Source organism: Neopsephotus bourkii, unplaced genomic scaffold (assembly GCF_033783945.1).
Source record: "Neopsephotus bourkii isolate Nb327-2 ecotype Australia unplaced genomic scaffold, CSIRO-AGI_Nbou_v1 NB_1328, whole genome shotgun sequence".
In the NCBI taxonomy this organism is placed as follows: Eukaryota; Metazoa; Chordata; class Aves; order Psittaciformes; family Psittacidae; genus Neopsephotus; species Neopsephotus bourkii.
In genome coordinates this window covers 4122475-4149540 of record NW_026901808.1, presented here as the reverse complement: position 1 = coordinate 4149540, position 27066 = coordinate 4122475, and the positions used below count along the sequence as shown (strand labels likewise).

The window sequence follows — 27066 nt, the reverse complement described above, 5'->3', positions numbered from 1 at the left end:
TTATGAGAATTATCATAAACACTTGAAGCTTCCTGCTTTGTAGTACATCTAAAATCACTTTACTTGAAAATTATGTTTATTATTCTCTTCAGCTGGGAATTCAGTAGATCAAGACGAATGTGGTGTTTCTTAGCTTAATGCAGTCAGTAATTTGACAAGATAGGTATAATTTCCCATACATTTCAGTTCCTTGCAGTAATAGTGTCCCAAAGTAATTTGGCAAACAAACAAAAGAGCTAATTAAACATTGCTGCATGTTTCTAAGGCAGAGTGTGTACAAGGTCATACCAAGGGCGCAGCTGAAGTTTATTAAAGATTAGCAGTCTGTTTCTGCAGGAGGGATCCCTCCAGCTATTGTAATGTAGACAGCCTGGCATACAGCTTTCCACAACAAGCTGTTGTACAGAGCAGAACTGCAGAACAAATTTTCAGTAGAATAACTAATAAAAGGGCTTAATATATCAACGTTTTTTATTCTCCTTTGTTATATTCAGAGCAAATAAGAACAGTAAGACCCTAAATGCTTCCATACATTTGGAAAACGGATCTAGGAGAGATCATTATGCACAAAGGGCTGCGTTATTATTGTGCCTTTCATTTGCACTGTAAATCCTTGTGGGAAAGACACACCTTTGCTTTTGTATTTACCTCCTGCAATAGGAACCAATCTGTGAATCCAAATGAAAATCAGCTAAATAGCTGTGAAGGAGTTTGGATAGGGAGGAGGTGTGCAATGTTTGCCCTTAACTTGCCAATAAAAGTTGTAATAAATATTTATAATATGCCTATAAGCTCAGAGAATTGAAACCTGTGCACAGAGTTTGTGAGCAAATGCTGAACCGTGCAGGGACTAAGGCCTTTACTTCTCTACTGACCATCATATAGACTGTATAAGAACACTATTTATGCAATATTATCCTTGTAATGCTACCGTACAAAGACTGTAAAATACAGATTATTGACTATGCAAACATGAAGTGTTCTTGAAAATTTGTCTATGATACTGAGCACAGAACACCTTTCCTGTCATAATCCTGGGATTTTTAGCTAACATTCATATTTCTGTGTTGACACATAAACAAATTGCCTATTTTTCTATCATGTGTAACTAGATGGAAAGAGTTTCAATAAAGAAATATTTCAATAAAAGAAAGAATCAGAGAGCATTTTTCCTGCTTTTTAAAGCAGCAGAGCTGGACAGAGACTGTGAATACTCAGTGCTTCTAAGTAGAAACATTTTCAAAGTGAAACTGAGCACCTTGTTCTCAAATAAGCACTAATATGTTATAATTATGCACTTGAATGCTGAGATTAAAAAAAGTCTTTAAATTCCCAGTTGTTCTCCTATCTGCTTATACCCTCTGGTGTCTTATACTCAGTTAAAAGAAAAATGCTCTTTCAAAGGCTATTTATGTAAACAGCTCCTAATTCCTCTCCAGAACCATGACACCATCAGACAACGGAACACTGATCATGGAAAGCCTGAAGTATGGTGAATAACCATGTTTCCCCTGTAGAACACAAGAAGCAAGCTGCAAGGCAAAGGGTCTTTTAAAAAAAAGGTCTGCCACATAACTTAAATATCTCTGAACTGTACAATGCAAGCAGCACTCATGAAAACCAAGGCCAGTATCAGCCCAGACTTTGTAGACCAAGTTCCTGCAATTTCTAAGGTACCTACATATTATGTGACAGCACTTGCTTGTATAGACTAGCCATGGTTACTTGCAAGCTGCTCCTTTTGTACCTTCTGTTCAACAGCAACAATAGATTGCATTTGTCATAAATATTTATAGTGCAAATATCCCTTGCTGGTTTTGATCCTGCAAGATCTGAAAGTATCATGTTCTTTCATTATGGAATTCAAAGATTATTTTTTCATATGTTACCATGGTAACAAAATGATAACTGGGTTCCTATTTTCACTTTACATTAACAAAAGGCTAAATATTATAAGCAGTAGCAAGTGGTCGTATTAAGCTTCTATGCTGTGTAACAAGAGGTGTGTTTCTGAAAAATATGAGGCTTAGAATTAATCCTTTGTTTTAAGTCTTGAGTCACCATAGCTATACTATACAAATACAGTTAAAGACAAAATCTATTAAGAACAGTAACTCTGCATTAGTTTAAAAGCAAGGAAAAAGAAAAATTGCCTATGGTCTGTAAGTTTTCTGTTTATAGACCTCAGTGTTCAGACCTTGATGGGTGTTAAAGATGCTCCAGTAACTGCATCCAAGTCTGTAAACCTGCACATTGCTAACACTGTGGTGCTTATGGAAAGGTATAAAGGATAGCAGAAGTAATAGCAGCAAGTCAGTTCCTCCAGGGTGAAGGAGTAAAAGGGGCAGTAACTATTGATTTTTCCATTAGCTGGGGAATTGCTTTAACCATTTGCAAGATCTCAGGTCCTCCAGGCTGAGGAAATGAGAACAGATGCAGGAGGGAAATGGGACTCAGTAAGATTTTATCAAAGGCAATAAAGTTATGATAGGGATGGAAACTGCTGTACCTGAGTAGGAGTCACACTGAACGCATGCAACTCCAGTGATCATGGTTTGCTCTTTTCTCTGTTTTTTGAAGGAAGTGAGTAGTTAACATCTTATAGAAGTATAACCCTCAGTATGCAATACAAGCTCTTGAGCAGAGTCCCTAAGGATTATAAAAGAAGAGGGTGGAATCTTACATTTACCACCAGAGTAATAATATTGTCTCCTGGCATTGTGGGACAGACATAGCAGGTACAGGTAGAACTGGCAAGAAATATTCTAGAAAACCTGCTTTTCCTTAAAAATATTAATTTATGTAGTTTATACATTTTAATTCGGCTTTCAGGAGAAAGGATTTCTCATCTCCATGCTGGAATACCTAGTGAAAGATAGGTGCAAGAGAAATGGAGAAAATAAAACATAATGTAGAATTACCAGTAGCTATTTAGTCACCTGGGCAAAACAGTGGGAAACTGAGATTCAGGGAGACTGACTTAAGAAGCTGCTGCGTATAGTAGCACACTGGCAGTTCTGAAGTGGCATTCTGAGTCTTTTGGCTTGCTTTGCCACAAAAATCCAGTAGTTTTATCCTGAAGCAAAACCTTGGAGTGTTATAGAACAAGAGAATGATAACATCTGCAGCTTTAAATACAGGGCATCTCATGGTTACCTTACACATGGGGATAGGTGATGAGCTAATCCAACTGGAGAAGAGACAGAAGGCTAAACTGTATTAAGGATACAGAATCCTTGTGGTCTATAACTGGACCATGCATTTCACTTTATATGGGGGAAGCAAATTAGACTGAATATTCAATTCACAGTGCAGGGCGTATACAAACATTATCATATATGTACCATATACAAAATAACTTGACTAAGTCACATAAGGGCAGAAAGCTCAGGTCTTTAGCTTCCAATTTGAGAGACTCGGAATCTAAAATTTAGTCCATTACACTTTTCTAGGCAAATTGACCAAAGACTGTGACCAAAGTAGAGAAACACAGGGATAACAGAGTCTTTTGTTGGACCTCCTGTGAGACTTTGCAGTCATCCCTGCAGAATACAATTGCTGAATATCCATGTGCTTAAAACAAACTGCAGTTCATTAAAACTTAATCTCATAGAATCATTGAAAATACAGATTGAGAGGGAGCTCAGCAGGTCATCTGGTCCAACTTTCCACTAAAAGCAGGGCTTACCTCCACATTTCGTATCACTTGGGGTTGGGGTTTTTTTTGGTTCTTCGGTTATTTTAGTCTTCTGAATGTTAAACTTCTAGAAATCTAGTTTGGCAACATAAAAAATTATTGAAGAAATACTAAGCCAGAGGTACTTGTCTAATATGCCAGCATCTTCCCTTTTCCATGTCCAGGAATAACATAGCCTTGATTTGCCAAAGTATTTTATGAGGAAGATACAGTTCCTGCCAGTGAATTTGGGAGTGAAAAATTCCTCAGGAGAGAGCATGCAGACCAAACATCTGATGCATGTGCTGTTAGCAGAGCATCCAGATCTCTGAGGATGCTGCTGCATCCCCGGGGCTCAGATATTCCACGGGGGGTAAATTCAACATATTTATGAGCAATCCAAGTGTCTGAGTACTTTAACCGTACCATTCCTAATATGGTTAAATACCATATACCATACCATAACACAACAGTAATAATCCTAGCAAACACATTTCTGCAAATATGAAATTCCCAGAAATAAACAGCCAAATAAGATGAATTTTAGTTTTAAATGTTGACATGAAAAGGGAATTAGAATCATACAAATTAGGGAAAGCATCTTACAGAATTATCTAAACATATTCCTGATGTTAGCAACTGAAATAGCTTCTCAGGCTCGTTCAGTCTAAGAGGACAGAAAGTTGTCTGTGACAAGCAGTCTAGAAAGCCTAACTAAGGCACCATTATGTCTTTATCTCTCCTCTGACAACAAGGAATTTGACCAACTCTGAAGGCCATCCAGTGCTTTGGCATAGCTGGCCAGTAGGAAACACTGAGAGCATGTGAGTCCTGTCATTGTCCCTTAGAGAACGTTGCACTTCTAATGTGCTCTTTTCATTTCACAGAAGTCACCATTAGATGTAGCTATGGAGTGAGATTCTGTATGAGGTTGACAACTGCATTTTGGGCAATGCAAAGTATAATTTTGTGCATTTGGGACAATGCAAAAAGTGTTTTGTCCTTTCACATCTACTTTCTTCACATGAATATTTGAGGCATCCCATGGAGACCTATGTATGGCCAACTGAACTGAGTTCTTAGCAGGCAGGCAGCTGAGTGGCTCTCTTGCTTCCACCATTGATAAGATCTCCATTGACTGTAATAGTTTATATACATGGCAGAAACATAGACAATTGTGCTTCATTTTCTTAATCTCACACAAAATTATTCAAGAGGCTTAAATGCAGATGTCTGAAAAATAGACATCAAAAAGTAGATGAAATAAATTTTATGTCAGCTGACCTGAAGAGATGTCTGAATCATTATTACATAATATGAGAGTCACAATACAGTGTTTTAGGTGGTGGATTAATAATTGAGGAAGAGACAGTGTCTTTTGCACAACATAATAATGCTAAACTTTTGTCCTGGAAGTGGAAGATCTGGTTTATAACTATTTCCCAGTGTCAACAGTCTTGAAACCAAACCCTGCAAATGTGATGTGGTCACTACAATATTGATAAAGAATTGATTTATTCAGAAGTTTCAAACGCTCATGAGAGTGAGTAGGACATAAAAATCTCTCATTTCCAAATGGAGTTTTGAGACTTATTTAGTGATTTCAGTCAAAGTAGGCATAGCCTGGCCACAATAAATCGGACCATTCAGAAATTAAGTCAAATTTAGATGCTTCCCTGCTAATAGTTCAACTTTTACTGACTAAGCTGAGTCACTTCTCAGCATGCATGAAATATTGTCTGTTGGCATTTATGGAGTTGTCATCCAGAGATGACAATAGAGGCAGTAACTAAATGTAAGCACCTTTGCAGTTTGACAACATCGTAACCAGGCGTTTTGAATTGCTCAGTCTCTTAAGCCTCACCATTCATCAAGTCCACTTGTGGCACTGAAACGATCAATGTGAATATAACCATTATAGGCTTACTCACAGATTTATTATTTTGTGTACTAAATAAATGTTTAAAAGATCATGAAGCAGATTAATTGTAGACAAGATTTGTTTGAGGCCATGAAAAATACACAGCAAAGATTTGCGTTACCTCTGAATGCCTGGTGTCTTTCTAGTAACATAAAAAGAATACTAGTATCAGACATTTTCATTACTGAGAATAAATAATATGGATCCAAAAAACGTCTGGAGTGATCTTAAACATGAATCTTATATACCTCTATCAGCTTCAACAAATATACCTATATGGTTTTAAAAGACATCCTCACATGGACAATGTGCTATATATAATGTGCTTTAGAATGGTTTACTTCATAAATTTTCCAAAACTTTTAAAAAACATCTTTCTACATTTAGGTCATGTGCTTGACAGTGTGTCTTTTGTCTTATTAATAGGCACCACAAGGCCACATAAGGAGGGGGAAGTCCCTGGTGTGGACTATATTTTCATCACTGTTGAAGATTTTATGGAATTGGAGAAAAGTGGTGCTCTCTTAGAAAGTGGAACATATGAAGGTAAGCACACTTTTGCTGCTAAATCTGTCTCATGTTCCCATGATGTCTTTTCCTAATACAATGGAATTGCACTTGGACATCCCATTGCAAATGTGTCACTGCTACTGTTACCAGGAATTTTTGAAGAACCATATGGCAAATACAAAAATATTTTCTTACGTAAAAGCTAAATGCAGATGGGTTCATTGTAATTTTAGTATATTACACTGGTTAGGAGAAACAGGATAATACAGTGCACTTACGGGAAATAAACATTAGTTATTTTTGCCAAATACTTGAGATTTCCACAGATTTTCAGCAAACAACTGCGTTTCTAACATAGGGCAAACAAACTGTACAACAGAAATCAGTTGTAAGGCTGACACTTTTCCTTTGCATGTGTGATCCTGCAAACACCAATCTATATCAGAGGTTGAAACCTCACTATTTAAGTAAACCAGGAAGGATTTGCTATGTCATGTCTTATGGGCTTTGTAAAGTTGTTGAAAAGAACTCATTAATTTTGCAATATGACAGAGGGATAGGAACTGTCCTAATGACTGTATTAGAAAATGTCTGTATAGGGGGCAAAGAGCCAGCAGCTTATTGTAGAACAGTGCTTCCCAGGAGAATGGATGATTCATCTGATTTTAAGCCTTTTCCAAAACACAGCTATTCTGGAAGTGAAACTACTGGAAGTAGAAGGGCATTTACATATCAGGGCATGTTAATAAAACCAGGATAATGCTATGCTATTTTAAACCAGATGCTTCTTAGAAATACACTAGTATTGAAGATAACAGATTAATGGATAGGTCTTTTTACTGTAAACTTCAAAACGACAGGAAACCCCCTTTATGTGAAAAGTACGACCCATATGTATGAGAATACCTGGGTGAGTAGAACCATTTACAGGAAGCAGCCCCATATTTTTGCCTTGTAGCAAAAGAAGCAATAAAGACCTTTTTGTTCTGACTTTGTCCTGTCAAGGAAAGCATCTGAGGATAAATAAGAAGCTATTCACCCCAAAGAAAATCATTAGCTGTGTTATAAATAGCAGGAAAGAAGGTAATTCTTTCTCACCTAATCAGCGTGCAGTACCCATTGGAAAGTAAATAAATTTTCATTAAGAATTATATCAATATAGAACTTTGAACAAAGATTTCCATTAAAGAAGGTCAAATAAAGGAAAATACGTGATCATTTGCTGTTTTACTTTTTTCCCCACTGTCTGACACCTAACAGTAGAAGTTACTTGAACATTAATACAAGAACAATACCACAATTTTACCTTTATCAGAGATTCATTAAATAAGCCTTTCTTGAAGTATCTTTTTGTTACCTTAGGTCTTTGAAACTAACTTTAAAGGAGCTTAAGTGTAGCACAAGTCTGTAATTGCTTGACCATATATTAGTTTGTGGCAAGTTTGTAGAGATTGAACTGCTAAGTTAAATTAATTCACAGTGCTCTTCTATCCCTCGAGGGATACTGAGAGGTGTCTTTAATACGAGCTACCAGAGCTGAGTGGACAGCAAGGTGAAATATTGTCTGGGAAGTCTGCATAAGTCCTTAAACCAGTTTGAGGACCTAGCTGAGGGGAGGTCCGAAGTCGTGACTATGCGATGTGTGTTCACATCATTCGCTGATCACAGATGACAAGTTCACTGAAGGCAAGAAGTCAGAAACTAAAAGCAAAATAAAATAAACTCAAAAGACCAATTTCTGCTTAAATCCTGTCTTTGATTCGCACGTATTCCAGTCACTAGATGTGCATTCTGACAGACGAGAGATAACACATTATCTGTCTGTATATTAGGATAAATGATAGGTATTGCATTAGAAAAATTATTTAGTTTAGAGATGCTGTTTCTCCTGTTCCCATACAGAAACCTTTGGACATGACCTTACAAGTTACAGCTCCCATTTCCTGATAATTCCTCATGACTGTAGTACCTTCCTCAGGAAAGGATTTTGCTAATCATTCCACCACAGTTTTTCCTCAGCATATTAAGTCTGCAGTGATTAAGTTTACTGGTGACAATTACACCAATTTTCAATTCCCCCACTAAGATGATTTTCGAGTCTTCCTATAGATCAAGTAACTTATGAATGTTCTGGGAGATGAGTTTTCTTTCCTCATCAACATTGATTACCAGGACTTTGAAAAAAATCAGTCTTTGTTTTAATGATTCTCATTGTTAATAGATTGGTTTGCAGATTTCTTTATAATTTTATATTATTTGTGGTTTTATCGGTATTTATATTGTTTATATTTATATTATTGTGTGTATTTTTATTATTTCTTGAAAGAACCATTCTGTATTTAGTTAAGTTTCTATAGTTTAGCTGAGTTCGGTCTAAGCTGATTGTCTGGACACAACCACTATGTACCAGTTTGTCTCTACCAGAATTTTTTTTAAAGAAGGGATTTCTCATTTAGTTGACATAAAAGTACAGACTCTGTGTATGTGTGTTGGTTTTCACCGTTTCTTGACTAAAAGGGTTGATTCAGTCAATTTACCTTCCAGTGTATGAATTCCGAAGAGAATCAGAAACACCTAGGTAAAGCAGAGGAAGCCAAACGGAGCACTGAGCCTTTGTATTGTGCACTATAACGCTCAGTATTGTTGGAAGAGGGGTATTTTTTTCATAGTAATAAGAAAACTGGTGAAAACAATCAGAAATATCTTTGTTCTTGTGCAAGAAAATAATAATAGGTATTCCAATCCGGACAGGTTATAATCTTAAAGTGAAACTAGTATGTATACTTAGAAAAGTATTGTTCTATGGTTCTTCTTTTTTCTTTTTTTTTCTCTTTTTTTGAAGCATACATTGGATTTTGAGTTTTAAAATAGGCTTTTTAAGCTATAAAAGCTTCAGAATTAAAAATAGGATGCTCTGTGACCTCCATACTAGTTGGGCTTTGAATAGGTCTTTCTTTGTCTACCCCTTTGTGACAACTGTGAATGACAGTAGTACTCCAAAGTGCTGTAGAAAAGCAACAGTATGTTGATGATGAAAACCCTACAAGTCTCTTTTTTTTACCAGCTTTACAAATATGAAAATATTTTGTGTCAGTAGGGCCAAATCCATTGCTATGTTGGCCTTTTTGTGCCTTTTTGAGCAACTGCTGGAAAGACCAAGCCATCTTTAGAGATATGAATTATTTTAAATGTACATAGTGGTGCATAAACAGTTGCAGTACATTTTGCAGCTTACCCATAGTAAAGTTTCATGGCAATCTAGGTGATACCATTCAATGTATAATGAGAGAAAGACAAATACAAGGCTGATTTCCACTCAGATTAACAGTCCAAATCAAATCAACTTCAGTGAGATTGTCACTGAGTTCTGAATCTGTAATAAAATTTCAGTTAGTTCAACCAACACACTACTATTGGGGCAGGAGGTGTTTGCCTGAAGAGCAACAAACTCACTTACTTGGATTTCTTTGTATAATATTGCAGGCAAATCCTAAAGGTTTCACTTTGTTTCTTTTTATCAAAATTCCAAGTCACTGTACTGATTAAAGGAATTCTGATTTGACCCAGGATGATGACTTCATTGGAGATAAAACTTGTTTCTAACACAGGTACTGCGATAGCATAAAATAAGCATAGTTCTGTACCAGAAGAGGAAGTGTTCCTGTGCAGAGTGAAAGCAGCATGCCTCTGTTACGCAGGCTCATGTAGCACAGGAGGACATGCCCCAGCAAAGTAATCCACATTCCTTTTCCAGTTTCATAGATGGTCTTTGAATTGGCACAATATGTACAAATCTATGAAATGCAGAACAACAAAGCTGTAATGAACAGGCAAGCTGTGTGTCTATGTGTGTGCTGTTTTTTACGACTTGTCCAATAGGAGGGTTGGCTCAGTATAATGTCATCTCACAGACTTGTCAAAATCTGTATGGAGTCTTCATAGTTCACTGACTTTAAAGAGTGCTCCGAATACTACTACTACTGCTACTACTACTACTACTACTACTACTACTATCTTAATAAGGCTCTCTTTATTAGATCAGCAAGACTTCTTAGTCCGTGCAGCGTATCAGTCCACTGAAAATGCACCTGAAATGTATATTGGTTAAGAATGCCAGTGCACATAAACAGAATTGTAACAGCTTCAGTATTTTTTTTCCAAACCCCAGCTATAGTAAGGCACATGATTTAAGGTTATGCTAAGACATCATTATAAGGCATTAATAATGTAAGAGTGTAAGAGTAATGCATGCTATGGGCAGAACATATGTTCTACCTATTAATGTAACATATGCAGTAGCAGTGCCAGAAATAACAAGAATTGTTCAGTGCATAAATACTGTAAGAAAAAGAAACGTGTTAGTTGATAATCGATAAAGACATAAATGCATTTCAAATACACAAAAGCAAGAGGGATTTTAGCAGTGTGGAATTCTATAAGAAATGCAGACATAAAAAAAAGTTTTTCATAACTATAAAGATGTGGTAAATTTATGAAAATAAGTTAATTCAACCAATACTTGTGTAAAACATGTTCTCACTTGAGCTCTCTTTTTTTCTATCAGTTTTTGTTTGCCTCAGAAGAGCTCCATAAGAGTTGTTTTATAAGAGACATCTACTTACTGTTAATACAAGAGTAGCCCTTAATTTATCCCATTAAAAACAATTGTAGTTATTGTGCCATTAATTCTGTCCAAAATTCACTTTTAATCATTTATTTGATTGTTATAATTACCTCAAATTCATTCATGGGTTAAAATTCAAAGTTCACTGAAGCTATTTAACCACTTCTGTGATCATCGACTTCCCTTGGCTCCACTGAGGTCTGTGGTAAAATTCCGGATTGCTTAAATGGAGACAGAATTTCACCCATACATTTTTTACTGATAAAGTTTTATTTAGCTAAATGTTAGCTGGAATATCTTTAATATTAGAGAACTCTGTAATTTATTAAATCTTAGAAAAAAAAAAATGAATACATCCCATCAGTAAAACCCTAGTGTTATCACATGATTATTACAGTTGGTTTACAACATTTTTAAGGGGTCAGCTTGCATGTTTTCAGTTGAGTTACCATTATGATGAGCTCCCATGAGGCAATGAATGTGTCTTGAAGCTGAAGTCCTGCCACTGGCTCTTCCCACACACTGGCATGTAAGTAAAACTGGGAGGTGCTCCGATTCCATTCTCCTCAAGAGTCCTCATACCTAAGACGACAATAAGTTTTACATAGGCTTTCATTCCATCTTGCAAGCCAAATTTAGCATAAAATCTTCTAAATTATCTAAACCTTCTGGTCAACTAATTCATTTTCAATTAATATTTCATTTTACTATCTGTAAATTAAAAAGAAGAGCTAAGGACTACTCCACGTAGGCAATGGAGTCTTCAATTACTGCGTTGTGGTGACAGTGGTTTTATAAAGAAGTGGTGTTTGATTCCAGTAGTTTTGATTCCATTCTTCCATGTGAAAAAATTGTGAGGAATTCAGAATTCCACCCACTTACTGTATGCAGAGTTCCCTTATGAGCAGAACATCCTGAGTGTTCAGCAGAAGGATACAAAGGAAATGAATCAAAATAAAGATAATAAAGCCAAGACCTAAACACAGTAGTTCATGAAATATTCTGATTTAAAATAGAAAACAAAGGAATCATGAAAGTAGACCTATATAGACAAAAATAGAATTAGTCTTTCAAAAGCCATGTCTTTCAGCAGTAGAAAGTGTTTTCAGGGGCATAGATGAATGAAATGAGATATTTTATAGTAAAAATCACATTCCTGTTGAAAGTGCCTCTTGAATGGGTAGACCCCGTATTGATATAATGTCTACTTCTCACCATTTACATATTCTGAGAATAGATAAATGTGGATGTATCATAATTTAGGTCAAAAACTAGGAGAAAGAATCTTGTCTATTCAGTGACTTCATGATCTGATTGCATTCTTGTACCTGATCTATATTAGTCAGATTTTGTGGGCTTTTTTGAGTTTCCTCCCTCGCCCTTGGGGCAGAGGAAGGAGTTGAATCACATTGTTAAATATGAAATGCAAAGAATGTAAATGCTTACAAGCTCAAGAAGATAATGCCAGTGGATATATCAACATGCATAAGGAATCCTGTCTGTATTTGTTAATGCATTTTAAGGCATAAAACAACACATTTACATTAAAAAAAAAAGTTAAGTATTTTGTCATTTTCTCAGGGAAGTAATAAGAAAGGAATAAAAATTGAATAAATACTATTTCCTTTTCATATGAAAAGCAACTTCTTTTAAAATTATATTATTGCAATATAAAGGGCAACTTTCATAACTTCTACTGTGCCTTTTTAAACTTTCTGAAATATGGAATTACTGTGGCAGAATGTATCCTTCCTCTCTGCTCTGAATTGGAGGCTGTCTAAATGCTCATTATTTTAATAATTGCCATTCCTGTTGTATGGTTGCTTCTATCTTAAATAATCAGGCCACTGCCCTAGTAAGCATCCAGAGACAGGAACATTAGTGCCATCAAAACACTGTTTTATGAGTGGTGCTGCTTGCCTCCTGCTGCCAGGGTTAGCGGGAGAGGCTAGTAGACCATAGTCCTGCTGTGGTCTCTCACTCCCGCAGCTTGGGCTGCTCTCCCTTTTCTGCAGCAAGGCGTATAATTCCCACAGAATCCCACAGAATCCCAAGGGTTGGAAGGGACCTCAAGAGATCATCTGGTCCAACCCCCCTGCAAGAGCAGGGTAGCCTAGAGTACATCACACAGGAACTTGTCCAGGCGGGCCTTGAATATCTCCAACGTGGGAGACTCCACAACTCCCCTGGGCAACCTGTTCCAGTGCTCTGTCACTCTCACAGTAAAGAATGATGTTAATGTGGAACCTTCTATGCTCCAGTTTACACCCATTGCCCCTTGTCCTATCACTGGATATCACTGAAAAAAGCCTAGCTCCATCATCCTGACACCCACCCGTTACATATTTGTGAACACTGATGAGGTCACCCCTCAGTCTTCTCTTCTCCAAGCTGAAGAGACCCAGCTCCTTCAGCCTCTCCTCATAAGGGAGGTGTTCCACTCCCTTAATCATCTTTGTGGCTCTGCGCTGGACTCTTTCAAGCAATTCCCTGTCCTTCTTGAGCAGAGGGGCCCAGAAGTGGACGCAATATTCCAGATGCAGCCTAACCAAGGCAGAATAGAACGGGAGGAGAACCTCTCTTGACCTACTAACCACACCCTTTCTAATGCACCCCAGGTTGCCATTGGCCTTCTTGGCCACAAGGGCACATTGCTGGCTCATGGTCATCCTCCTATCCACCAGGACCCCCAGGTCCCTTTCCCTTTCGCTACTTTCCAGCAGGTCAGTCCCCAGCCTGTACTGGTACATGGGGTTGTTCTTCCCCAGATGCAAGACTCTACACTTGCCCTTGTTGAATTTCATCAAATTTCTCCCCGCCCAACTCTCCAGCCTGCCCAGGTCTCTCTGAATGGCAGTACAGCCTTCTGGTGTGTCAGCCACTCCTCCCAGTTTAGTGTCATCAGCGAACTTGCTGAGAGTACACTTGGTTCCCTCATCCAGGTCGTTGATGAAAATATTAAATAGCACTGGTCCCAGCACCGACCCCTGAGGCACTCCACTAGTCACAGACCTCCAGCTAGATTCTGCACCATTGACCACAACTCTCTGCCTTCTTCCTTCCAACCAGTTCTTGATCCACCTCACTACCTGATCGTCAAGCCCACACTTCCTTAGCTTATCTATGAGAATGCTGTGGGAGACAGTATCAAATGCCTTACTGAAATCAAGAAAAACCACATCTACTGCTCTACCATCATCCCTCCACCTAGTCACTTCCTCATAATTAGAGGGTTCCGTCTCCTGTGTCGGTCCTGCAGCAGGTCACTATCCTGTAGAGGAGACTGGTGACATTTCAACCAAGCTGCTGGCTGGGAAAAGCCTTCAGATACCTGAGGCTGCAGTCCATATCAATAGGCAAACACTGTTCTTTCAGAGATATTAAATATATGGTCAGTTTTGGCCTGTTGCAAGGATGCAAGCAGTGAGAAAAGATGACACCCATATGTTCACCATAATGTTATATGAAAAGGTGACATCCAGGAAATAAAAGTTTATGTGACTATAGTTCTGTGTATAAAATGAGAAGTGGGATCACTCTGCCTTTAAACAGACAGTGATGGCTCCTTCGTCCTGTGCACTTCCAGAGAAATCCAGAGATCACTGGCTTCCACACAGTTTCCAACAGGGTTTAACTGAAAGAAAACCAAGAGCCATTGCAATTGTCTCTGTCTCCAGGAACATCTTTCTGCTTCATGCCCTGCCTGGGTGGGTGTACCGAGGATGGCCATGGATAGACTTGATTTGTGTGTATGTTGAGCAGGCTGTGATTGGAAGGCACTTGATTAAACTGTGTTGCAGTCAGCTGCCAAGCTGAACTCCCTGTCTGGCCTGTCAGACTGCTCTGCTGCCAAAGTAGACAATGCTAGGTCACCAGAGCAGTGTTTCTGACCATGTTGGAAGTGCTTTCTTCCAGCTAGTTGTGTCAGGTACAAAATCAGAGGCTAGCCACAGTCACATATGGCTTGATAGAACCCATAATTCTGCTGGCTGGTGCTCTGTAGCTTAGCAGAGCTCCATGGACATTCAATTCAACCAAGTCATGTTCTGTTGAGGTTCTGTGGCTATGGTAAGCAGCAACTTATTGCCAGTTGAGGGTTACTTTACATTACATAAGCTGGTATTTTTCCCTGAGGAAATCAAGTGGATGTATGTTCCACAAGCACACAACATTCTTCTTTGCTCATGTGTTTTCCCAAGATATAAAGAAGGACCAGGTGCCACAGAACACATATTATATGGGTCTGTGTGCTCCAGAAACTGTTCAAACAGGCTTATTGAAGCAACTGTCAATGTACTTTATTTTCTATCAAAATTAGATCAACACCAAGAGGATCGCAGCTGCAGGGAAATCAAGAAACAACCTTTGCCTTTGTGTTTTTTGTGGAGCCAGGTTGATTGTGTACCAGCTCAGCCCAAGACCTGCCCTGTTCTTTACAATTCTGTTCAGTTGCTACCAGAAAGGTATTAATGAACTGAAGTGTCCAGACTAAAGTAATGCAAATTATCAGAAGAGCTGCAGGGAATAAATTTAGAGAACTCATCAGATGGAGCTTTATTGAATAATGATTGAGAAACTCAGAGAATTTAAAATGTGTGAACCCAGTGGATTAATAAAGATAATTCAAAGTTGAGCAAACAAGTAACAAGGGCTAATATGATGAATCTGGAAAGGGTGAACATTTGGATTTAATATTGGGAACAAATTTTCTCATACTGATGTGATTTAAATGTCCGAATAACCTCCATGGGTGGAGATCCAAGTTTCATCCCTTAGGAAGTTTAAAAGTAGTTATTAGTAGAAATATTCCTGCACTGGTAAAGAGATTAATTAAAGGCTGTAGTATAGTATTGTCTATTTGAGTATGGTATTTATTAATGCTGTACACGTGACACATTAGGTTTTGACTGTGGGTTGGTTTTTTTCATAAATGGATCACAATCAGTTTAAGTGCACATTTCAGATACATTTCTAACTGAAGTTCAACTGTAGTATGTATTGTGCTGGTTTAGTTTGAATGTAGATTATATTAGAAAAACACTGTCAATCTCTGTATAGCCTGAGCTATCTGGCTATCACACCGGTAAGGCACATTCATCTGTAGTTGTTAAAAAAGATGAGAAAGAATTTAACATCTCAAATTACAAATTATACTGACATGTCACTGCTCTCAAGAAATGTTTAGCTACATTGCTCAGTTGCAGAGATCTCAATTTTTTCATACATTACTGGGAAGACACAATGTTTGTTATATCCAGTTGACATGCAATTATCATGTTATGATGTTTTTATGAAGTTCTGAATTATATATCCTCTTGGATGCTACGCATTTGCATTTGGGATATTTCTCATTATTCTGCTTCAGCTGAGAAATTATCACCTTCCTGTAGCAAAAAGTATACTGCTAGATACCATAAAATGAAATCCAAAAGGTGTTTGGGAAGTTCCTAAAACACATGGAGAAAACCCCATTGCTATAAGTCCTTCTATATATCTCAGAATTTTCCAAAAACATGAAGCAGTTTATTTTCTAAAGACAAGGTATATTGAAGCTTCCATAACACCTTCCTCTTAATATCTTCATATGAATCAAAGGGTTATTTTTTTCTGAGGATGTTCCTTAAATCCTTCTTGCTTCTTTCAGAGATAGTTTTAACAACTGTCTTCTGTAGCCTTTACTTCCTTAATCACCACAGCTTTTCAAACACGTTAAAGAATGGTCCCAAAATAACATCAAGCCAGCTTCCCAGCACCTTCAGACGCATCCTGTCCAGCCCTATGGATTTGCATATGTCCAGATGACCTAATTAGTACCTAATTTGATCCTTTTGTGGGATAGTACCATCTTTGCCAGTCTCTGCTACTAAACAAAGACCTGAAAGGCCTGGGGATGAGCAGCAGACTTTGCCAGTAGAGGCCTGGGAGAATGGATACACTGAGTCCTTCACAGAGTTTATCCTTCCCCATGCTGTTCATCACTTGGTCACCTACTACACTGGGCAGCAGTCACAGACTTCCTTTTATTGCTGCTGTGGCTGCAGATGTTCCTTGTTGCCCTTCTTAGAATCATAGAATCATATATCTTGTCAATGTCCCTTCTTGTTGCCCTTGGTGTCCTCCAGCAGTTTCAACTCTAGCTGTTCTTTGTCCTTCCTAAACCTGCCATGTGTATGCAGGAAACATTTCTGTGTTTTTTCTCAGTTGTCTCTCCGTGCTTCTTCTTTCCTGACACACCTATACTGAGGAGTTCCCTGAAAGAAAAACTGACCCTTAGAGTCTTGCACAATGCTCCATAAGCCCAGGATAAGGCTTCCCTGTACTAGCACGGGTTGGATTGCAGTTTCTGCATTCATGTTCTTTCAGCAAAAACTGCTTTGCAGCAAGACATAAAAAAATATTCTTTTTCATGGCCTTGGGAGGAGTTGTGATTTTTGAAATTTCACTTTGATTGTTCTAGTTCAATAGCAAGGTATTCTAGGGCTTTGCAGGACTACATAGAACCCTGATCATGGCTACTGTGGTGGACTCCAGAGAGGTGAACAAAAACGTGCATCTTGCTGCCTGCTGGCACAAAACAGGGCTGCTTCCTGTCAAGATGACTTAAAAACAGTGAAGGACATTGAAAGAAGCAGGTTGTGCCAAGTGTGGAATAACGCAGTGTAAGTGTGGGAAGAGGGCCTGGATTTGTATGGTTAAGTGAAAAGAAGGACTCAACCTACTGATACAGCTTTTTCTGCAATACAGTTACATTACTTCCCAAGTGAGCTAATTAAAACAAGATAAAAGACCAGCAAAGCCCAAGCACTAAAAGAAGTGTTTGTGTTTCAAAGCAAGGCAGTTTCTGATTAAAAACAAACCAAACTAAAGATATTAAAACAAACACACAAAACCTTTCAAATGTAGGGAAATCCATGTATTGGGTTTGCACCATTTGCAAAAATAGTTATGTTTTACCTTGTGTAAGTGAAGAAATAAATAGACGTATGGCATTTTTTTGGCCAGTGGAAGGCTCCCCTTTTATTTTCAGTGAAAGTAATGGAGATACAATCAGAAATCAAGGTCAAATATGCTGGTAGAGAATGAAATATAATAGCCCTGTTGATGATCTACATCTACAGTTATTTTATGTCATGCATACAGAAAAACAAGTAGCCAAGAATACAGAATAAGCTTTAAAAGGTCCTGCTGATTCAGAAGAAACCTACACCAGGACAAGTAAAATGCAGTATAATCATTGCACCAACACTGAAAGTAGTGCAGGAGAGATGCCACAGCATCTTGCAAACTGAGTGGCTTTTCAAGATTTAGATTAATATTTCCAGACTCATTTAAGTCTAAGTCTAAGCTCCTTCAGTTATCATTAGGAAGCAATGGGATGTGAGTTAGCCATGACTGCGGCAGCTTGATACTTGACCAAGGCTGCTGAAGATCAGAAGGTGAAGACAAAAACCTTGTTTTGATCCCAGTTTACCTGCAAATTACATTACATTCTCTGTCACTGAATTTAGGACTCCTGATAAAAATAAACTTTCAAATTACTGACAGGGAATACAATACTCTTTCTGTCCATATATGGGCACATTTGCCGGGTCTTCCACAGACATTAATGTAAATTGAAAGGGGATGGTACAGTTCAGCCTTTGTTCTGTGCCTGTGCATGTTCTCCCCTAATAAGCATAGTGGTTGTGAGAGGTTTAAATGAAAGAACCAAATTTCTTGTTGCTATTTTATTTACATGGTGTCAGAAAGCCTCAGGCATAGAGCAGAAAACCACTAGCAAGGTGCTGCAGAAGCAGAGAAAAAAACCCTTTCCCTCTGGAATTTATGACTGCAGTATGAGATGAAGGACAATAGATGGAAGCAGTCAGTAGGGAAAGCAGCTGAATGTCAAGCAGTGGGTCTCCATCGGCCAGCAATTTGACTCTCATGCTGTACATAGGAACACTTAGAGATATGAAAGAGGTGTGAAAGAGGTAAGGAGAGGTATTGAAGAGGCAGTGGGCACAAACAGAAACACGAGTTCTGTCTGAACTGGCACAGGCTGTCAAGACAGATTGCAGAGTCTTCATCTTTGGAGATGCTCAGAAGCGGTGCAGACATAGTTCTGGGCAACCTCTTCCAGATGACACTCCTTGAGCAGAGAGGCTGAATGAGATAACCTCTGGAGGTCGCTTCCAACTTCAGCTGTTCTGTGATCCTGTGAAATAATGAAGTAGTTGGCATCATAGTGTGGTTATAAATAGTTCTTCCTGAGGGCATGTCAGGAACAATGGGGAGATGCAAAAAGATTTTTTAAGAGCTGGTGCTAGCAATAACAGGAAAGGTGAAATCAAATGCTCAGTTGCGTGAGGAGTTACACAAGTGGAAACATGGAGCCAGTATAGAAAATAAGTGAGGGAGAAGAGGTGAGCGCTGTGATGAATAAAAGGGTGCTGATAAATTAGACAAAAATGCAAGAATGAGTGTTTAAAAGGTAGACACTGTACAGTGATGATTGAATGGCTCTTACAACTGAGAGTGCAGCATCCTTTCACTCTAAGGGAGGAGGTGGAAGGTCGCATCACTTTGATGATCACAGCTGACTCTTTGCCCAGTTTAACAAGAAATATGTTAGTTTAGCAACATAAAAATGGAGAAACTGAATAATTTCATAGCTTAAAGCTTCACTCAGAGAGTTAATTCCCATCTAAAAAACTTTAAAGCACAGTTTCTCATATGAAACAATATTATTGTCAGCATTTTTAATACATTCTGTTAAAGAGATTTATATTCAGTCTGGCTCATAATAACCCCAAAAGGTTTTTTTCTAAAGCAAGTTAGTTTACTTTTTCTATATTCCAGTAGGCTGCACAGATTGCTTACTATCACAAAACATCCCATTGAAACTTTTCTATTATAAAGTTTTGAAAGACTTGTACAAAGGCAAGGTGAATTCCTCCCTTGCCCAGTATGTACAAGGCCTGTTAGAGGCCCTGTAGCAGAGGACACAGGCTGTGGAGCAGATCCTGCACCACCACCGTTTTGAGGAGCTCCTCACTTGCTATCGATAGACAAACAGTGTGCCAAGGGAAGCAGTACCCTTGTCACCAAGCTGACACTTGGGATATGTCAGACAGAAGTTTGCTTTATGAGTTAGACCTCACCAAAAGCCGCTGGCTGTTGTAACTTCATAATTGAGAGTCCTTTGAGAAAAATTTTGTGTAACCTCCCTGTGGAGGTTTTGGTTGCAAGCAGTTGTGTTGGTAATCCCCAGCACACGTTTCTTTGTTGTATTTTTTCCCAGCTGTATTTGGATACCAGTCTGCTGAGCATAAAAATTCTGCAGCTAAAAGAAACAGAAATAAAACCTCCTGTAGGATACTGAAATTGTTATTATCTTTGGAAAACCTCTATTTCTCTGTCTGAGGCAGTGTAAAAATCTCTTTATCAATGAAAATTCAAACTAAAACTCTGACTAATACAGCTATAAAAAATATGAAAGGAGACAGATGGTATGAAGATGTGCATGATTATATGTGCAGTGGTGAAATTTAGCTGGAAAGAGAAAGGAAGCAAATCAGAATGATGGAAATGAAGGAATTCCTCTAGAACACTATTTAACAAATTCCCTCCATAACCTTACCTGGCAGTGCTTTTGCAGTATTAGCCCCCAGCCTTTCTACCTCAGTGCAACCACTGCACTGAGGGGTTACTGTCAATGTCAGCATGGGTTCTTCCAGGCAACAGAAAAACCTAGAGATGAATAGAGTGCACTTAACTGATTAGGTTAAAGCAAAGATATTGTTTTGCCAAGCACAGAAGGGATGGGACTATTGCCTTTTCTGGCATTATACCTAAGGGTAAGGTAGACACCTCTAACAGCTACACAAGTCAACAGGAGGTGCTTTGTGTCACAAGGAGGCTAAGCTGACCACAGCTCCGTAACGTGCTTTGCTTTCTAGTGCAAGCTTAGAGAAGCAAGGAGAAAGATTTTTTTAGGTGCTGTGAGGTGAAAAGCTGGTGTTATCTTCTACTTTGAGTCTTAGGTTGAATCAGCTGGAGCAGAGCCTGCATCCATGACCTTCTGGACTTTACACAGTGTCTACCTACACTCTGTATGGTTTTCTCATTTTATCGGTTGCAAGTAATTTACTGCATCCTGAACTATTCTTGACTCTTGGTATTAGTGATTTTGTCAGTGGAAGTCATGCTGGGGAAAAAAGAAACATGCTCCAGGCATAAGATTAAAGGGTGACGTCTTAGGAAAATCATTCTGGTTTCTGAACTTTTCATCAGCTTCTCATCTCATGTATACAGACCGTGTGTGTGGAGTGTTTACCTTAATGGCACATGGCTTGTACAAGAGCCTAATTTTTATTTAGTGACTTACAATGGTGACAGCTAGTATGAACTCAAGAGGCCTTTTTGTTTTGAAATGTGGCAATCCAAATAGACAAGAATCAGGAAAAAAACCTGCATTACCTAAACAGTACTTTTTTATATATATATACAGGTTTTTTCCCTTAGAATTTTTACATTCTTACGGAATGATGTTAAAGTATATTAAACCAGAGGTGAGGGTTGGGAGGGTGTGCTTTGTTTTAATTACAGGTGGCAGTTTCCATTGGTTTCAATACTGCTGTAACTTTTTAGCTTCTCACTATAATCTTTATTTGTAAAAAAGGGGTGGGCAAAGTGTAGTGGTATATTCTTATAGTGGTCTTCATGCAGCTGAACTGTAATTTACAGAATAATTACTTTCCTTTGCTGCTTTATCTCATTCTTTCCACTCATTCTGAGGGATGTTCAGTAATACACTGGTTTGTGGGATAGCATTTACTTTCAGCGGTGCCATCCACATAAGTCATCAAGGCAAAAGAAGGTAAAAGAAACCAGCTTCTTTCAATACTTCCTTTGTGGGTTATTTGATAAGGGAATGAAGAAATTCTCCACAACACCTCTATTTCATCAGCTTCAAAAGTGTGCATTGTATGTGTTATGAAGATATACAGCATTCAGATAATAATAAATACTAAATACCCATTGTTCTCACTGAACTTTCTCATTTTGTACATTTTCTCTGTGTAGATGAATCGGGAATTCACTAGGAAAACCAGCATGTGATTGAGAGGTTATTCACACAATGTAACATTAAGTGTTTAGCTTAATGCTCCTAATCACCCCCTAGAGGCATTCAGTTCTCCCTATTCTCTGTATTGAGAATTTCGGTCCTTAACTTCGGGTGCACTAAATTACAGGGTACTTGCTGAAGGAGTTAAGTAGATGAGGTGAACACTTACAAGGCTAAAGACCTGTTTAAGATCCCAGAAGAGGCCCTTAGCAGAACAGGACTGTACTCCAGGGCTGATGAGCAAGCAGAGGACAGAGTGAAATGCATCAATGTTTTGGTCTACTGGGTACAGATACAGAGACGAGCTACCGTTTTCATCCATAGCCCTGATGAGCATAAATTTAGACAAAGTCAGCTCTAAAATTCCCTACGATTGCAAAAGAAGCCTTACAGGTAGGGGTCAGGTTCCACATCTACTCATATCAGTAAACCTGATATTACTCAGTGCCAACCACTTTGACATTACAGTAGCTATCTGCTATCTGACAGATTTCCACAGTCTGTCTACTCTTCTTGTCTGGCACAGACTATGGGACAGCTATTCTCAAGATCCCAGACTCACAGACTTATTCAGGTTAGAAGGGGCCTCTTCAGATTATCTAGTGACTAGCTTTGTGAATGAGGAGAGGGCAGTGAAAGTTTCTCTACCTGAGCTTTACTAAGACTTTTGATGCTTTTTCCAACACCCTCATTGACAAGCTAACAGAATATGGGTTAGATAACCTAATAGTATGGTGAATTGAAAACTGGGTGAACAGCCAGTGCTTAGTGGTGTATCCCACAGGCTGATAATGGGGCCAGTACTGTTCCTCAAACATCTTCATTAATGATCTAGACATTGGGACCTCAGTACACCCTCAGCAAGTTTGCAGATGATACACAACTGGGGAGTGACTCATGCACCAGGTGGTTGTGCTGCCATTCAGGTGGACCTAAACAGATTGGAGAATTAAGCTGAGAGGAAACTCATCAAGATCAGCAAATGAAAATGCAAAGCCTTGCACCTGGGGAAGAATAACCCAATGAACCCATGCAGTGTCCCCCAGCAGAGCTCCAGGCATTCCAGATGCAGTCTTGCAAGAAGATCAGCATGCTCCACTCACATTCCCAGCCTGTCTTTTCCAAAAAGCCTGTATTCAGCCATTGCAGAAATCTAGCTGTGTGACTTATCATGTCTCTGTTAGATCCATGAGTATAACTGCATACAGACTTCTGATTTCTCATGTTGGTTCCCCATGCTGCATCCATTAGCATCAAAGTATTTCAGAGGCACCCAGGCATGCTTATTCATCAGAGCAGTCTCAAGAGCTTTCTCAAGATTGTTCCACAGGCAATTCCTTCTTTGCACACCTATGCTTAAAGTAATGCCACTTCAGCATTGTTTTACTGATTTCTATGACCCTTCTGCTCCCATCTCACCTGGCTCTTAGCTTGCCTATCCCATTCACAGCTTGCTGGTTTGCCTGTTGAAGAATCTCTACCTTGCCTGTAATTCTGAGTTTAAAGCTCTTGGTTTGGCCATCCTATTGGCACACAGTGTATGCTTTTGGTTGCATGCCTCTGCCATGAAGGCCTCCTCTCTCATTAGGTTCTTACTAAGGAATGGATTCCCAACTTCTGCTGTTGTAAATGAACCAAGATCTATCTCACAGTTATAGAACATCTTGTCCTTATTTCATATGGGAATACTGCTCTAGAACATCACCCCTCTTCTTCATAAAAACCAACCTCTGATTTCCGGCCTTTTTTCCTTACAAGTCCACCATTCCCTTTATGTCATTATTGGATTAACTTTACATGACTCTGCATTTGTAGCAACTCAAGGGCCTAAACTTCATTTTTGTTTGCATTCTTGAGATACCATTGTGTATGAATTTTATGCAACATGGTTCACATATGGGACTGGAAGATACTACACACGACCTGTAAAATTTGCATTTTCCTGGCTGTTTCTGGAGGCTACGTAGGATGGACTACAGTGTCTGAAATGGCATTAAAAATGAAGTTTAAGTACCAATTCATTTTTCATTTCACTTTTACATCACCCCTTACAAATCATCCTTGTTCTGCTAAGCTGAAGGAACCATCTCTTCCTACACAAGGGTCCAAGTAAAACTCTCAAACTGAAGAGAGATCAGGTTAGCGTTTTTCTTTGAAGTGTGTTTTACAGCCCTGCATCGTTTTGAGGTCAGAATACTTGGCCAATGTGTTCTTGGATATTTGTCCCTCCTTCATAAATATTGGTAATTTATTTGCTATTCTTCAAACAATATAATGGGATAAATGCATTAAATATGCTCACTGTGTGTGTATCCAAGAGGTCACACACTGGTTTTCTGCAATGGAGCTTACCTGTTAGCACTGTTTTGAGAGCACTGAACTCTTCTTTGCAATTCTACTTTTTTTTGCCCCACATTCTGAAATATAATTACAGATACATTAATTGGTTTTCAATAACTGTAAAGCATAATAAAGAGGAGAGTTAATTTCAATAGCAGAAGTGAATTCAGAATCAGTTCTCAACATGTTTCCTGTAATATTTTCCTGTAAACTCCCCCAAAACTTCATGTTAATCTTCTCCTTTCTCTGCTGAGCCCATGATGGCAGTAATTGGAGGAAAAGACAATGATATTCAGTAATCTGAAACACATGCTGAAAAACTTAGGGGAGCAAATTTAGGATGTCTTGTTTCTCAGATATGAATGGTTTCTACCAGTACTATCTTCCTTTCAGCTGCTATCATTTTTACTTTGGCATTGCTCAAGGAGTGTCTGCAAAGGTAGATATTTCAAGCAGTAGGAGTCCAAAAATAAATGCTCTAACCAGAATCATTCCAGGTATAACTAAATCTTGTTTATGTATTTGCTTACCCCCAACCAGCTTACCTTCTGGCAAGGAAAATTTGTCATTTCAGTAGGGGGAGAGGAGGAATGCTTTAAAACAATACCCTAATAATAACACAAAGCAGAGAATAGTTCAGTCAATCATTAATTTTACCTATCAGATATCTGAATATTTATGGTTATTTACATATTTTACATTTGTAATCAGTCACTTCAGGAAACGAATACATGAATGTTTTACAGAATGCTATTTTTTCTCATTTTCCTTAATATGAGCAGACTGAAATTAAATGCAATGATAGAAGAGAGAACTGGTTAAGACTTGTCAGGTCATTGAGGTTGTCTGCCTGCCAACAAAGCTATGTTGCCCGTGGTATATGCAGGTGCTTTGTTTCAGTCTAATTTTAAATGACTCATACAGTGAAGCTCCTTGTACCACCTCCCTTGGGAGACAGCTCTGTAATCTAACATCCTTATGGTGAGAAAATGCTTCCTGGTACTTGTCTGGAGATTTCCTTTAGTACAGTGCCAAATCACTGTTCCTATTTGTATCCACTGAGGCCATCTGAAATAATTTTTGTCCTGGTCTGGGTTTGACCTTCCTGAATGAGGTAATGATCATATTCCTCCCTGATTTCTTCCACATTGAATTCTGACTTGTAATTTGTTAAGTCTATTACTGAACTATTCCGAAATACTTTCTAAGTATTCCTAGAATAAGTCCATGTGTTCTGATGTTATTCTTTCTCAATATGTGTCTTTTTTTTTTTAACTTATTTTTGTCACTGAGAGGCTTCATATTTTGGACCCAAGGTATAAATTATCAACATTTCATTTCACTGCAGCTCTTTGTCATTGCTCACGGGCTTTTCTTCACCAGCTTTACTGCTTTAAACACTGTCTTTACTTCTGGAAGGGTTTGCCATATGTGACTTCATCACAAAGCATTGCAGGAAGGGAGAAGAGGAAACAAGATGAAAAGTTAAATGGAAAGTCTAAAAAAAAAATATATTTACAGGTACATTAGAGGGAGTAAGGTGATATTAAAATTGAATATCATTAGGGAGTGATGAGAAATTACAGAGTATTAGTCTGGAATAAACAAAAATGTTGAGGTACTACAAATTTATGTAGAATGATTGGAAATTAAGTAGATAATATAAGGTGAACAAAAGTTAAACTGGACTATTCTTATTACAGCAGCAAGTCTTCTTGTTTTGGTTTTCTTTCCTTCAGAAAACACACAGGCTATCCCATCTGTTATTTATTTCACATTAGAATGGATTAAGAAAAGTTTTGTGTTCTGTTGTACAGAGGAAGATTGAAGTAATGGTGCCCGGGTGCCCCTGGCCCCTTCACCCAGACCTGCTGCTGAGAGGAATGGGGTCTTGCAGCACGACTGCATGCCCTCCCCTTCAGAAAGGCTGAGAAAAGGACTCCTTGCCCACAAAGGCAGGCTGGAAACTTCTCACTCGGCACAAGGCCCTCCATGTACCTCCAGCAGGGTTTGGATACCAGCTATCATTACTTATTAATAACTTCACTTTATGCCAGCAATTTTCCCCTGATATATTGTATTTGCAAGTCAAATCAAGTACAGCATATGTCCTTTCTCTCTCTTGGCTAGAATTACCTCATTTTGTCCTTTGCTGATGCTATCTTTTTCCTGCACTCCTTCACTGACTTATGGCTCCTTCTTTGACACACTCTTGTTCTTGTTTTCATTGCAGCAAATAGAAGTCATTCCTGGAGAAGCTTTCTTACCTCTTTATGTTACTAGTTCCTCAGGGGTGATACTTGCTCGTACAAAGTATCCCTTTGCAGTTTTTAAGCCGTATTCCAACCAAAGTGTTTCAATGCTGCCTTATGAAGAACTGTAAGGGCTAAATATCTTAGATCCCTGAAAAATTATGTGTCTAAAGTTAATGGTTTTGCTTTCATATAAACCATTTGTTAGTAAAAGTAATGAATAGCATATTGCCATCTTCAACAAATATTCCAGTTTTCACCTGTTCATACGCATATTTTTTCTCTTGGTTTTGTTATTATTATACTTTCTAGACTGCAGTTTTCTTTCTCTTCTCATACTTGTGTGGTACACATTGCAATATCTTTTCCTCTAGAAAATGAGTGAGCTTTTTTGAAGATTAGTGTTTTAACACAACATATACATTCCTAAATGGTCCCACATGAACCATAAGTAAATAACCATAAGTAAATAATTGAAAATTAGTATCTTTCATCTATAATTGCGGAGCAAGGATTGCAATTGCGATGAACTAAGGTAGGAAAAAGTTCCATAAAATAGACATCGGTGAGGCTGAAATAATACTGCTTCTGAAGCACAGCAAGAAAATGAAATTTTAAACATATGTGTGAAAA

General features: G+C 38.4%; 1 protein-coding gene across 15 annotated transcripts in view; it reads left to right on the top strand.

Moving 5' to 3' along the window:
* Positions 1 to 27066, top strand: part of MAGI2 (membrane associated guanylate kinase, WW and PDZ domain containing 2) — a 728751-nt gene that overhangs the window by 420574 nt on the left and 281111 nt on the right. For all 15 annotated transcript variants that reach the window (XM_061366359.1, XM_061366354.1, XM_061366365.1 and 12 more), the window contains one exon: positions 6024 to 6143. In XM_061366359.1, coding sequence (XP_061222343.1) covers positions 6024 to 6143 — 120 coding nt within the window. The remainder of the gene's footprint in view (positions 1 to 6023; positions 6144 to 27066) is intronic.